Source organism: Bombina bombina, chromosome 3 (assembly GCF_027579735.1).
Source record: "Bombina bombina isolate aBomBom1 chromosome 3, aBomBom1.pri, whole genome shotgun sequence".
Lineage (NCBI taxonomy): Eukaryota > Metazoa > Chordata > Amphibia > Anura > Bombinatoridae > Bombina > Bombina bombina.
Window position 1 is genome coordinate 738,247,274 of NC_069501.1, and position 15,513 is coordinate 738,262,786.

The 15,513-nt window shown below is 40.8% G+C and overlaps 1 protein-coding gene across 1 annotated transcript in view; it reads left to right on the plus strand.

Moving 5' to 3' along the window:
• The first annotated feature begins 14,928 nt into the window (after nt 1-14,928).
• The window catches only part of ABI3BP (ABI family member 3 binding protein), a 533,245-nt gene continuing 532,660 nt past the window's right edge, over nt 14,929-15,513 (plus strand). The window contains exon 1 of the mRNA XM_053707567.1: nt 14,929-15,124. Coding sequence (XP_053563542.1) covers nt 15,046-15,124 — 79 coding nt within the window. The 5' untranslated portion in view covers nt 14,929-15,045. The remainder of the gene's footprint in view (nt 15,125-15,513) is intronic.

Here is a 15,513-nt window from a genome sequence, read left to right on the forward strand (position 1 = left end):
CTAACCTTTTAACCCCTATACTGCCAATAGCCCACCACAATAATTGTCCTAACTAGTGATGTCGCGAATAGTTTGCAGGTGAATAGTTCCCGGCGAACATAGCATGTTCGTGTTCGCCTCAGCGGGCGAACATATGCAATGTTCGATCCGCCCCCTATTCGTCATCATTGAGTAAACTTTGACCCTGTACCTCACAGTCAGAATACACATTACAGCCAATCAGCAGCAGACCCTCCCTCCCAGACCTTCCCACCTCCTGGACAGCATCCATTTTAGATTAATTTGGAAGCTGCATTCTTAGTGAGAGGAGGGACAGTGTAGCTGCTGCTGATTTAATAGGGAAATCGATAGCTAGGCTAGTGTATTCAGTGTCCACTACAGTCCTGAAGGACTCATCTGATATCTGCTGTAAGGACAGCACCCCAAAAAGCCCTTTTTAGGGCTAGAACATCAGTCTGCTTTTTTTTTTTTCCTGTGTAATCTAATTGCAGTTGCCTGCTAGCGTGTGTCATTCTCACAGCGTATACTGTGCCCACTTGCCCAGTGCCACCACTCCTATCTGGTGTAACAGTAGTGTACATTTAAAAAAAAAAACACTTTTTTGACTGTGAAATAATAGCAGACAGCTGCCAGTACCCAAGATGGCCGCCAATAAGGCAGATGGGGAGGGTTAGAGAGCTGTTTTGGGGGGGATCAGGGAGGTTGGGGGCTAAGGGGGATGCTACACTACAGCATATGTAAATATGCTAAAAAAAATAACTAAAAACCTTTTATTTTAGTACTGGCAAACCTTCTGCCAGTACTTAAGATGGCGGGGACAATTGTGGGGTGGGGGAGGGAAGGGAGCTGTTTGGGAGGGATCAGGGGGTCTGATGTGTCAGGTGGGAGGCTGATCTCTACACTAAAGCTAAAATTAACCCTGCAAGCTCCCTACAAACTACCTAATTAACCCCTTCACTGCTAGCCATAATACACGTGTGATGCGCAGCAGCATTTAGCGGCCTTCTAATTACCAGAAAGCAACGCTAAAGTCATATATGTCTGCTATTTCTGAACAAAGGGGATCCCAGAGAAACATTTACAACCATTTGTGCCATAATTGCACAAGCTGTTTGTAAATAATTTCAGTGAGAAAAATAAATTGCGAAAAATGTTTAGTTTTTTTAAAATTTGATCGCATTTGGCGGTGAAATGGTGGCATTAAATATACCAAAATGGGCCTAGATCAATACTTTGGGTTGTCTACTACACTACACTTAAGCTAAAATTAACTCTACAAGCTGCCTACATGCTCCCTAATTAACCCCTTCACTGCTGGGCATAAAACACGTGTGGTGCGCAGTGTCATTTAGCAGCCTTCTAATTACCAAAAAGCAAAGCCAAAGCCATATAAGTCTGCTATTTCTGAACAAAGGGGATCCCAGAGAAGCATTTACAACCATTTATGCCATAATTGCATAAGTTGTTTGTAAATAATTTCTGTGAGAAACCTAAAGTTTGTGAAAAAGTGAACAATTTTTTTTTATTTCATCGCATTTGGCGGTGAAATGGTGGCATGAAATATACCAAAATGGGCCTAGATCAATACTTTGGGTTGTCTACTACACTACACTTAAGCTAAAATTAACCCTACAAGCTCCCTACATGCTCCCTAATTAACCCCTTCACTGCTGGGCATAAAACATGTGTGGTGCGCAGTGGCATTTAGCAGCCTTCTAATTACCAAAAAGCAACACCAAAGCCATATAAGTCTGCTATAATGGCATGGCTCGCACACAGTGTTGGGGCAAGGGTCCATCTGACCACTGATACCTGGTCTGCAAAGCATGGTCAGGGCAGGTATATCACCTACACTGCGCACTGTGAAGCGGGCGTAACCCTTATACTACCTGATCGTACCTGATGTTTTAAAGCACGTTATTCCAAACAATTTAGGAATGTTAGGTGATTTATGCCCTTTATGGATTAAAACCAGACCTACATTATATGTATTAACCCCTAATCTGCTGCCAACAACATCGCCGACACATACATACTATTTATTAACCCCTAATCTCCCGCCCCCAATGTCGCCGCAACCTAACTACATTTATTAACCCCTAATCTGCTTCCCCCAACGTCGCCGCCACTATATTAAAGTTATTAACCTCTAAACCTAAGTCTAACCCTAACACCCCCTAACTTAAATATAGTAAATCTAAATAAAATTACTATCATTAACTAAATTATTCCTATTTAAAACTAAATACTTACCTATAAAATAAACCCTAAGATAGCTACAATATAACTAATAGTTACATTGTAGCTAGCTTAGGGTTTATTTTTATTTTACAGGCAAGTTTGTATTTATTTTAACTAGGTAAAATAGTTATTAAATAGTTATTAACTATTTAATAACTACCTAGCTAAAATAAATACAACTTTACCTGTAAAATAAAACCTAACCTAAGTTACAATAACACCTAACACTACACTATAATTAAATAAATTAACTAAATTAAATACAATTACCTAAATTAAATTAAATTAGCTAAAGTACAAAAAAACAACTAAATTACAGAAAATAATAAACAAATTACAGATATTTAAACTAATTACACCTAATCTAATAGCCCTATTAAGAAAAAAAAAAAAAACTTAAAATAAAAAATAACCTAGCCTAAACTAAACTACCAATAGCCCTTAAAAGGGCCTTTTGCGGGGCATTGCCCCAAAGTAATCAGCTCTTTTACCTGAAAAAAAAATACAAACAACCCCCCAACAGTAAAACCCACCACCCACACAACCAACCCCCCAAATAAAATACTATCTAAAAAAACCTAAGCTCCCCATTGCCCTGAAAAGGGCATTTGGATGGGCATTGCCCTTAAAAGGGCAGTTAGGACTTCCGGTGGGCGGGCTCCGGGATAGGCAGCAGAGCAGCAGAGCTCCGCATCAACCTGCTTTTACTTGCCCAATAAGCTGCTTTTTATAGCTCACTGGCGACTAACTTTGCCCTCCATCTACCTAGCTGCCTCCCTGGAGCCCCACGAAAAAATCCTTGGCAGGTCTCGCTGCCCGGAGCGGAGGAGTTGCTTGAAGGTGACTCCTTTCGACACTTTTTCATAGGAGTGAACCCGGCTCCCCCACCGAAGACCCCCATCCTAACAAAGAGATTCTTTCATTGGACGGCCACTCACAAATACGCTCGCGGAGGTCAGCCCGGCCTCCGCATCTTGCTCCTGACAATTTTCTGGGTATATAGAGCTGCCGTGGGGATCTGCGCCACAGACTTGGCTGACGCCATCTTGGGCCCACGTGGCTCACCATCCTCCAGAATCGGAACAGCGAGGAGTGGACGGTGGGGCTGAACATCGCAGGGACAGGTCACTGTAACCCCCGACACCGGACACCCCAGACTCCGGACCTATGCTCTTGGTCTGCGGGGCCTATAGCCACGTGGTCCTTGCCGGGCCCTGTCAGTGAACGCCCAAAAGGTCAGGGAACCGGCCCGCTCGCCTAGGAGGGCCCTTGGACATTGGAGAAATCTGTTGGGGACTCCCTCCACTTGGCGCTGAAACTCGTGGGCATACCGGGGAGACACCCCACGTTCACAGGACATTGTCGGTGCATAGGGTAAGAACATTACACTTGTACCCCCATGTGATCCTCCTCTGCCCATATATATAACTGGTCACCGCTACTAGTTGAATTCACAGTACATATCAAAGACACTAGCTTGGGCCTGCCTGATACCATTACACCCCCCTCTGAACATTTGGACTGGGTTTCTCCTAGTTGCCCACGGAGGTGACCACTCCGGTATTTGCTTGGCCTTTTGTGGGATAAAACTTTATTGGACACCCCTGCTGGCCCTACACCAGACCTTAACAGGATATTTTGCAACAGGTCCTGGTGAAACAGGCATACACAGCAAAAATAACTCCCTCCAGAGTTCGTCCATATTGCAGGGAAAAAGAAACGGTCACTTTGTTTCCCAAGACCCCTGGAGAGTGAAGCGGAGCCACATCATATTTGTGCACCTTGATACCCAGGGGACAAACGCCTCACAGACCCCTACACGAGGGACACTCTCCTAGAACTACAGGGTCCAACTTTTTCTGCTACCATATTATGTAAAGCTGCTCTGTACTGCTTGGTGTATAATTGCTGTCAATTTTTGCCTCTAACCAATCCTTTCTTTTTCCCTATGAAGCAGTGTGGTCCCTAGCTCATTCTGGGATTCTATCTTCCTGCAAGGAGGCTTCAGACTGGGGTGGGAGTGTAAGAATTCCATGCCCCCATTGCTGACAGGTTTTGACAATGTTTACTCTGTTGCACACTATTTTGCTTACTGATGATTGATGTTCTCTGTGCTATAATTGCCCTACCATATCTTGGTGTTTGTGTGGGTGTTTTTGTGAGTGGTATTTGACATTTCACTCTGTTATAACAACGTAGCACCTGCTTTTCAATACCTCACATCTTCCCTTACAGGTCCCTAGGTATATGGATACATTTTTAACTAACACCCCAATGGCGAGTCGTAGTAAAGCCAATGACCGCCGCCATAGAGCTGCTAGTGACCTACCCACTCAGGGTCACAGTTCCGAAACCCCAATAGAGGGGGAACAGGTGGAAACCCATCCTATTGTTAAATAAATCACCCTGCTTTTCATGCCTAAAATTGACAACCTACAAAGGGGCGTAGACACCCTGGCGGGAGAGGTCAAACAGTTTTCAACCAGGTTGGGAGAGGCAGAGGGTAGAATATCAGACCTGGAAGACTCTAACATCAATACATCGAGTAGAATAGCACACTTAGAGAAACAAAACACATCTCTCCAGATGAAAATAGACGATCTAGAAAATAGATTGAGGCGCAATAATATGCGTCTCCTTGGTCTCCCAGAATCCGTTAAACAACAGGAGTTGATTCATTTTATAGAAAACACTTTACCTTCACTACTGAACATATCTATCAAAGACCTTGCTGGAGGGGTGGAGAGGGCACACAGGGTAGGACCGGATAGACCTAGTCAGAACTTGGACCAACCTCGCCCCATAATGATTAAATTCTTGCATTTTCAAACCAAAACTGCCATCTTGAGAGCTTACAGAAAAGTAGGCGAGCTGATGTTTGAAAACTCAAGACTACTACTATTCCAAGACTTCTCTGCGGACCTCAGGAAACGCCGCAGAGAATTCTCACCCCTTTGCTCACAGCTTCATAAGGAGGGTAAACAGGCCTTCCTTTTGTACCCCACAAGGCTCAAACTAATCACCCCCAGGGGTTCCAGATTCTTCGAAACCCCAGCTGCTGCCCAGGATTTCTTAGACAATTATGAACCCCCAGTGCGCAGCCCCACACGCAGCCCCCAGAGACAACTGAGAGGGGAGGAGGGTTGAATGGGAAATACAGGTCTGACTAACAAATGTTTAATTATGTTCGATTGTATCACACTTAAACTGCAATAATGGTTAATTGGACATGGATACTGGCTCTGTCTCAATTAATCACACTACTATTGAGACCCTCCTTGGAGGAGGGCCGAGTGTCTGGCCCGCGCCCGGACCAAGGGTCCACACTTGGGGCAGCCCTGGTGGATTGCCCCGGTTGCGACTACACAAGATTTGGTTACAAAGGTTTTGAGTTTTTAGTTGAGGCAGCTTCTCTATGGCTGCTTTCTATTGTTGGCGCGCATGATGGAAACAAAAATATCTGTCATAACATGTTAATTTTTGCTGATCTTATTATAAATGCTGTATTAGATTGGGTTCTGATGACAAATTTGAATTTCATTACAGCGCCATGGTTTGCAATGTCTGTTCATTGGGGCCTGGCTGGGGCTCGGCATGGAGAAGGGCTGAACCGGGAGCCTCTACTCACGCCGCAAAGGTTTGAAACCCCCTTTTTTTTCCCTCCCTCCTCTTCCTCTTCTCTTTTCTCACCTCCCTCCCTCTCTCTTTCTACGACCCCACAACCCTCTGCCTCTTTCTCCCTCCACCCACCCCCCCCTGTCCTTGTTTACGATGCCACTTGCACCCCACCACCTCTAACCATGAACATGCCCATAACACTCATATCATCCTCATTAGATAAGATTTAATTTATATTCCTGGAATGTTGGGGGAATTCACTCCCCTATTAAGAGGAAGTCGATTTTAACCCACCTAAGGAAAAAACGTGCAGAAATTGTATTCTTGCAGGAGACCCACCTCTCAGATTTAGAACATAGTAAATTACAGACTGGATGGGTGGGAAGAGTTGAATTTGTCTCATATAAGTCAGCTAGTAGAGGATTGACTATACTTTTCGGTAAACAACTGGAATATGAGATTTTAGATGTGCTTAAAGACCCAGAATGTAGATACCTGGTAGTACAGATTAGAATCCTAAACAACACCTACACCCTGTGTAACATCTATGCCCCGAACCAAAAAGACAGAAAATTCTGGGATTCCATTATGACCCTACTCACACCCTACCTGGGTACACACATCATCTTAGGTGGAGATTTCAATCTAGCCCCCAACCCCCATTGCGATAGGCTAAGAGATCCTAACAGATGCACAGTGAAAAGCCTGCCTAGAGTATCAGACAAATTTGAGAGAGAAGTCTTTGAGGGTTTGGGAGGCGCTTGGATGTCTCTGACATCTGGCGTCAACTTAATCCTGATGGCAGAGACTATACCTGCGTCTCCAGGGCAACGCCCTCTATGTCACGCATTGATCTATTTCTGATCTCAAACTCGATGATCACGCAGGTCATAGATACAAAGATAGGTGAAGTTATTGTCTCTGATCACGCCCCCGTAGCACTTTTTACTATATGGAAGCGCTGATCAGAGACGGTGCAGATTTTTGGGAGGGTTCTCCCTTCCGCCTTTCTCAGACACTATACACCATGGGTAGGTTCTCGCTTTCGGAAATCTACCAGACACTTCTACAGCACCTTTTCACTTCTCATCAGTCTTCGATACAGACAGGTTGGGTTAGAGAGGGTTTGAGAGAGGTCTCTTGGGTAGAGGTAAGGAACAGCTTGGCAAAAACCAGGAAAGCGACTTTGTCAGCTTCATACAGGGAATCCCAAATACGTTTTCTCCACAGGGCCTACCTCACCCCAAGGACTCTGGCAAAATGGGTTCCGTCCTCCCCGAACAAGTGTACTAAATGCGCCCTAGCTAACCCCGGGCTTCTCCATTACTTATGGGAGTGCCCCCCAATTAGGCAATACTGGGGAAAGATACAATTCTGGCTGAGAAGGCGGTTACAGATACAGATTGACTTACTCCCTGAGACTATAATATTTCTGTTATGGGATGAGAGGCTCCGACAACAAGACTCGGTACTGAGCCTAATTATCTTAGTGGCTAGGAAACACTTACTACAACATTGGATAGCAGACAAAGGTCCCTCTTTTAGGGGTTTCAAAAATCTGCTAAAATCACAAATTTTCATAGAACAGATGGACGTGAGAACCGATGTTCAGAATAGACTGGGCCGGTTCCTACGTAAATGGCGCAGACTTATACTCACTTTCGAACTGGAGGTTCAGAGGCTTATCCTCAGACCTTTTAGGGATTCGGTTGCCTTCATGGAAGACGCACTTAGAGGAGACTGGGACCACATACTCAACTAAAAATCTATAAGGGATACTAGGTCAAACTCCGTAACTTACCTGTACTTTTGCCCTCCCCCCCCTCCCCTACCACTACCAATACAATATCCCCCCCCCCCTTTTTTTTTTTTTTTTTTCTCTTCCAGCCAGGCCTCAGCACCCCAACGGTCCTTTCTCACAAGGTCCGTAATGATTGCCTCTGATAGAGGTTTTACTATTTGTACTTGTTAGCTAGAGATATACTGTTTAGTTAGGTTTATGGTTTTGTTTGTTATAAAGAAAAAGGAAAAAATAAGTGGAGTCTGGGACTAGGACTTATGCAACACTGCTGTGCCCATTTTTTTATGTAAACTGGAATTTAATTTTCAACTGTTATCTTGACCCAGTAAATAACATGTTAAATTTGGAACTTGTACTTTACCCGAGGTCTTTGTAATGAATATCCACTTCCTGCTGTAATGTGACAGTATCACATACTTTTGTTTTATGTGTGCATTTTGTCCTCCCGAATAAAAATGATATTTCAAAAAGGGCAGTTAGCTCTATTGTAGCCCAAAGTCCCTAACCTAAAAATAAAACCCACCCAATACGCCCTTAAAAAAAACCTAACACTAACCCCCTGAAGATCGACTTACCGGGAGAAGTCTTAATCTAAGCCGGGCCGAAGTCCTCAATGAAGCCGGGAGAAATCTTCATCCAAGCCGAGCAAAGTGGTTCTCCAGACGGGCAGAAGTCTTCATCCAGATGGCATCTCTATCTTCATCCCTTCCGGCTCAGAGCGGGTCCATCTTCAAGACATCCGAACGCGGAGCATCCTCTCATTCCGACGACTAAAGCTGAATGAAGGTACCTTTAAGTGACGTCATCCAAGATGGCATCCCTTAGATTCTGATTGGTTGATAGAATTCTATTAGCCAATCGGAATTAAGGTAGAAAAAATCCTATTGGTTGATCCATATAATGTAGGTGGCGGCGGTGTCCGGATCGGCAGATTAGGGGTCAATAATTATAATATAGGTGTCGGCGATGTCAGGGGCGGCATATTAGGGGTTAATAAGTGTAAGATTAGGGGTGTTTAGACTCGGGGTTCATGTTAGGGTGTTAGGTGTAGACATAACTTTTATTTCCCCATAGGAATCAATGGGGCTGCGTTAAGGAGTTTTACACTGCTTTTTTGCAGGTGTTAGACTTGTTTTTAGCCGGCTCTCCCTGTCAATTCCTATGGGGAAATCGTGCACAATCACTTACGACCAACTCACCGCTGACTTTAAGCATCGCTGTATTGGAGTGCGGCAATTAGCAAAATTTTGCTCTACGCTCACTTCTTGTCTTTTAACGATGGGTTTCTGAAAACTCGTAATACCAGCACTGCAGGTAAGCGGTGAGGGAAAACTGCTCTTAGCACTGCATAGCCTCTAACGCAAAACTCGTAATCTAGGCCTAACATTACAGAAAATAAAAAACATTACCAAAAATAACAAACCCACAGTTCTAAAACTAATTCCACCCAAAAATAAAGTTACACTGCTCTTTTTCCTTTCAAAAAAACCGACCAACCAACAATGCAAGTGACCTCCTAACCAACCCTCAAAGAAAATGTTTTATCTAAAACAAAATAATGCTCTAAAGATTTCCCTGATAAGGGAATTTGGTTGGGCACTGCCTTTAGCTGCCTTTAGCTCTTTTTCTGCCCAAAAAAAAAATAATCCTATTATTAAAAATAAAAACCCACCCAAAAAGAGCCAAGCACTAAACCCAAAAGAAGGTACACACCAAACTTGAATGTGGCTTCTACATGCTTGCCAACTGTGGTGCTCCTCTTCTATCCGTTGGCAGTGGTCCATCTTCTTTTTTAAACCCAGGGGCAGTGGTCCATCTTCATCAATCTTATCCCGCCGCTCCACTGGGGAAGTCTTCATCTATCTTCCACCAAATGCATCTTCTTAGTTTCTTTTCTTCTTACCTTCTGATTTCCTTTCTCTTCACCTGTCAGACACTGAATTTTTAATGTGATGTTCCCTTATATAGAGATACCTTTGAATTTCTATTGGCTGATTTTCTAAAGCAAATTCAATTAAGTAAAAAAAAAAAGCATTCCTTCTAATGGCTTATTTAAATTTGTTTTAGAAAATCAGCCAACAGCAATTCAAATGTATATAAGGGTACATTGCATTAAAAATTTGTCTGAATCATGGAAGTTTACTTTTGACTTTATTGACCCTCTAAAGTCAGGTGGGTTTCATAAGTCAATCACAGGCCAGTGCTTCAGAAACACAGTTTGCTTTGGTTGTATTAGAATATCAGCCAAACCAACTTATAAAGACCTGACAGTGTAAGTAACTTATAAAGACCTGACAGTGTAAGTAAAGACCTGAGTGTAAGTAGGTTGTATCCGGGGATTTTCCAACCAACGTGCATTCCAACCAACATGTAGATTGTTCTCCAGTTGTTCTATATCAAATTACTTTAAAGAAGTCATTATCCAGTCAAGCAAAAGCTGAATCTTTGTGAACCCAAGACTGAGTATTCCCCAAATGTATATTTAATTAAAACATCACTTCTCATTTTCTGATATGCCACATTAAAGGTACGTTAATATCACTGACACAAACAAAAACACTTAAAAAGGAAATTTATAAGCATTACCCAATACAGAAATTAAAATTCTTTGTTTTGATGTTAAAATTGAACTAAATTAAGCCTCCATTTATCCTCTTCCTGAACACAGCTTGCTCCTGGATGAATGCATGTGAAAGCTTGTTGTGTCTAATTAGTGCTAGCTGTGCTAGTGATCTGTCATGTGACATAACCAGCCCTCTCCCAATGTACAAAAAGTGTGGAGAAGAGGGTGGGAAAAAGGGGTTCATTTACTCATAGCATTAAAAAAAAATAGACCTTTAAAATGGTCTGTGATGCCTAAATGCTTTTAAATTCTTTGACTTTTCAAATACTTTATTTTTCTATGTGAATTTAAAAGGACCTAATAGTGGATTATAAAACTAATAAGCATGCATTGGTTTTGCCAATATAAAGTATTTCTTGTATTAAAAAAAAATGAATGCCTAGAGCAATGAATTCTATTGAGCACCTTTACAAGGTGATGAGATTATTGTGCATGTTAATAGCACAAAAAATCTTTGCTAATTAGGTAAAGAGATGTAAGGTAATAGGGGGTGTGCAGTTGTATGGACACTTATGAGTTACACATGCTGCAGGGTGTGCAGGGAGGAACATGTGTTTCTGGACAGCACTATTCATATTCCTCCCTGCACACCCTGCAGCATGTGTAACTTAAGTGTTCTGTATTTTAAGCGACGGGTGGGAACCCTAAGCTGTATACATAGGGTACAATAAATAAAGACATAGCCGGGAAGGCAGACTGAGCTAGAAGTATTATAGAGAACCCCAGAGAGCGTACAGCAAACACATTGGCAGATGTGCTGCTAATGAAAATGTACATATATATTATATGGCAAGCTCATTTTATGCTCATTAATATTCTATGTTTATCAGCTAATGTGCTTAGTAGTCCAATGCACAGTGCAGGAAAACACAAACAATTGTTCCCTTAAAAAGCATCATTATAGTTTGCAAACATCTGAATAGTGTAATACATCTTAGGGAGGTAGGTAGATGGGTAGGGTGTGTGTGTGTTTGTGTTGGCATCTATGGTCAACTAACGGTGACTCCTCTCATTGAGGAATTGTTTTTGTCTTAAGAATTGTAGATGAGCTAAATTGTAGTTTAGTCCTACTGTATGGTGAGTTCTCCGCTGAGATAAATATACTGATGGACTTATACTGTAATTTATGTTTGATGTAACCATAGAAGTAGTATGTTCATTGCCCCATATTACAGAATCACAACAGCACAACATTTTTGCATACACACATTTTATGGGTGTTATGTGTTGTTGAATTCCTAAATGTTCTGGTAAATTTGTAAACCTGACTTTTTAATGATATACTTCAACAGAAAGGTCCTCAGGGCAAATGAAAGGTCAGGACATTTAAAGCTAGCACACCATAGGGTCACTTTCAGGTCAGGACTGTGGTCATTGTATTGTATTTAAGTCATGAAAGATGACAATCTGAGCCTCAAGCCCAGTTCTCAACATGATTAATAAAACTATATTTAAATAACTCTTCTAAGCATCTTATCAGATTTTTATGCTGCCAATTGTCCAAATTATATTTAGCTGCACTGCTAGAGCAGTGCATAAATCACTGTGCATTCTGATCTTTTTATATCTCCAGTTTATGAGTTCACTGATACCGTTTAATCTCAGGTGCTACAAACAGCACTTTAAGCTGATGCTCTGCTATACAGTAGTATGTGCCTGTTCAACCCTTTATTTGTACTGAGCACTGTTGTGCTTTGTATAAGACAGCTGTTAAAACTTATATTTGTATGAAAACTGTTAAATAAAAACTCAAGACTAGCAGGAACTTCATATTTGTGCACAAATGTTATTGATGTATTAACACTAATTATTTGATAAGGACAAACCCCTTTTTGTTAGTAGTAAGAGCAAGTCCCAAAAGCCACAAGAAAAAGTTGCACAGTGTGGATTTAAAATACTGTATACACACACACACACACACACACATATATATATATATATATATATGCTGTCCTGATGTAGCTATATATTGCTTAAGGTGCAACTTTGTATTATTTAGTGGTTATAACCTTTTTGTATAGTTATTCATGTGTTGTTTTGCATTTATATTTTGTATTTAGAAATATGCACTTGATATATGCACCTACTTTGTAGATATTTTATGTGTGTAACTCTGCTGCATTTTTGTAAATTCTCCACTCTTCAGTTACAAACTATATTTAAATGTATGCAGCTATGAACAAAATATGCACTTGTCTTCTTAAAGGGACATGAACAATATACTTACTGGCACAGGGGTCCCAACTCCTTTCCCTATAAATGTCCATTTTATGCAGAGTGAAGCTGAGGACTGCTTAGCCATAACCTACTGCCCCACCATACACACCTCAGGTCCAGCTCAGCTTTTATAAACCTTATCTCACACTGACTTTACCAACATTACCTCAAATCTGCCCATGGGTTTCCCTAAATCAACTAGCAGCATATCAGGTTCCAGGAATGGTGACAGGCTCACTTCCAGTCATCTTTGTGCACTGTACTTAGGGTTGCCACCAGCCCAGGTTTTGTCTGAACTTTCCTGGAATCAAAGAGCTTGTGCCATGCTGTGGGCCATTCCAACAATGTAAGGGATGGTGGGTGTAGCCTTACTGATTATCTGCAGTACTGGTGAGAAATATTACCAGGTGCAACCTCACCAATGTCTGTAGTGTTGGGAAGATATCATCAGGTACAGCCGCAGTACTGGGAAAAGAGAGCTCATCAGTCCCAGCCTGTATTAATGGGACATGAAACCCATTTTTTTCTTTCATGATTTAGATAGAGCATACATTTGTAAGCAGCATTATAATGGACTTATATTATCATTTTTCTTCTTTCTCTTGTATCCTTTCTTGTAGGAGCATCAGTGCACTACTGGGAGATAGCTGCACACTTGGTTAGCCAATCACAATAGGTTTATGTGCAGCCACCAATCTGCAGTTAGCTCCCACCTTCTGAACCCACCTAAGTATACGTTTAAACTAAAGATACCCAGCAAACAAAGCAAAGTAGAATAAAGTAGTAAATTGGAAAGTTGTTTAAAATGTTATGTTCTATCTGAATCATGAAAGAAAAAAAATGGGTTTTATGTCTCTTTAAGCATGTTGGGAGTTCAAAGGTGCAGCAACTCAATAATATAGTGCTGTGCAGAGGGGAGCACAGTATGTGGAGCCATGCAGAGTGCCTGCCAATTAGGGGAGTGAGATTGCACTGCATACATAGCAAACTGCTTCCCTGGAATAATGTGTGTTGTGCTCTGCCGTATGCTTCATGTAGGGAGTGCAGCAGGAGGGTGTAGAAAAGTGTCCTGGAAATGGCTGGGGAACCCTACCTGCATTACATATAAATATGCTTGTGATGTCTGCATGATTTAAATGAAAACATCATATTTGTGCAGCCTTTTTCTAGCCCTGCTGTTGCTGTAGTGTTTTTTTTTTTTTAATCAATGATTTTGATCAGTTTTGCTTCATTCAGTTTGTATCATTTATTGAAAGAGCAGCAATGCACTACTGGGAGCTAGCTGAGCACATTGGTAAGCCAATGACAACAAAGCATATATGTGCAGCCACCAATCATCAGCTAGCTCCCAGGTCCTCAGCTTACCTAGGCATGCTTTTCAGCAAAGGATCCCAACAGAGCAAAGCAATTTATATAATAGAAGTAAGCTGGAAAGTTTTTTAAAGGGACATGAAACCCACATTTTTTCTTTCATGATTCATATAAAGTATACAATTTTAAAAACGATTCCAATTTACTTCTATTATCAAATTTGTGTAGTTCTTATGTTATTCTTAGTTGAAGAGATACCTAGGTAGGTAGAGTGCACATGCCTGAAGCACTACATGACAGTAACTAGTGCTTCCATCTAGCGCTCTTACTAATGTAGAACATTGTTGCAAAACTGCTGCATTGCAGTGCTGCAGACATTTGCACATTCTTGAACTTACCTTCCTGCTTTTCAACAAAGGATAATAAGAAAACAAAGACAATTTGATACTAGAAGTAAATTTGAACTTTGCTTAAAATTGTATGCTCTATCTGAAGCATGAAAGAACAATTTTGGGTTTTATGTCCCTTTAAGGTCTTCCTCTTAAACAGCATCTGTGTTTGACATCATGTCTGTTACAGAATGTACTTGCAAAATACATTTACACTTTTATTTTTAACTTTCAAACATTGGCTGTATGGGAATAAGGAGATCATACTCTTAGAAATATATTGATAGATCCAGAAATGCTGTTTTATAACCGTTGTACATGAACAGCAGCAAATATGTTTTTTTGCTATATATACCAACCAGTTGTGAATTCTTTAGACAAACATGATGCAGTCTGCATTTATATCACATAAATGCAAAGTAATCCCCTATATATGTCAATAACATTTTTTTAAAACAATAGTAACATATATGCAATTTTGTATACGTTATATTATTCCCTCTTACATAACCAGCACTGCATTCATGAAATACTTTGACTGGAATACTAGAATGCATCATTTAACTGTATTAGTCTTTATGCATTTTTCCTGAAAGTAAAGGCTGTTTAATGTAAACCAGAGGATGATTACATAAGCAATTTGATATTATTATACTTATGCACATCAAGCCCAACAGTTTGAGAGACAGTGTGGGGTTTCGTCATGTCTCCTCCCACCTAAAGTTAGCTCATGTCACAGTTGCAGCCTCTGTCACTGGAAGTACAGAACTTTAAACACCAGCTACCTTGCTCTGTGTGTGAGTATTACATACCAGCATCTCTTATTGTGCTGGGGACTGGCAATCATGCTGAAAAGGCTACTAATATTGCTCCTCTGTGGGATTATAACAGAACGGCTTGGAAATGCTCAGAAGTTGTCTAAAGGCAAGTACTAATGGATTCTACTTTTACATTATGCTGTGCAATTTATTCTTTGATTTTATAATATTAAAAATAACCACTAAGTTCAATATAGGGTAGGCATTTAGAAATGACTGCTGCAATTATTACTCATTGTAAATTTACCATAGGAATCAGATAGTTTAGCCATTTCTAGGAAAAATGCAATTAATCTATAAATGTTGATAATGCATTTTCTTAATCACTATTTATTTCTGCAGTTTTGCTTTAACGTTTACATATAAACATAATATAAAGGATATAGGATAACTGTTTGTTATATTGGTAAATGTATTATGAAAGTAGCCTACTGTATAAATATTTGTATTCACATTTGAATATAAAAATTCAGGAGAATAATCAGCCTGCGTTAG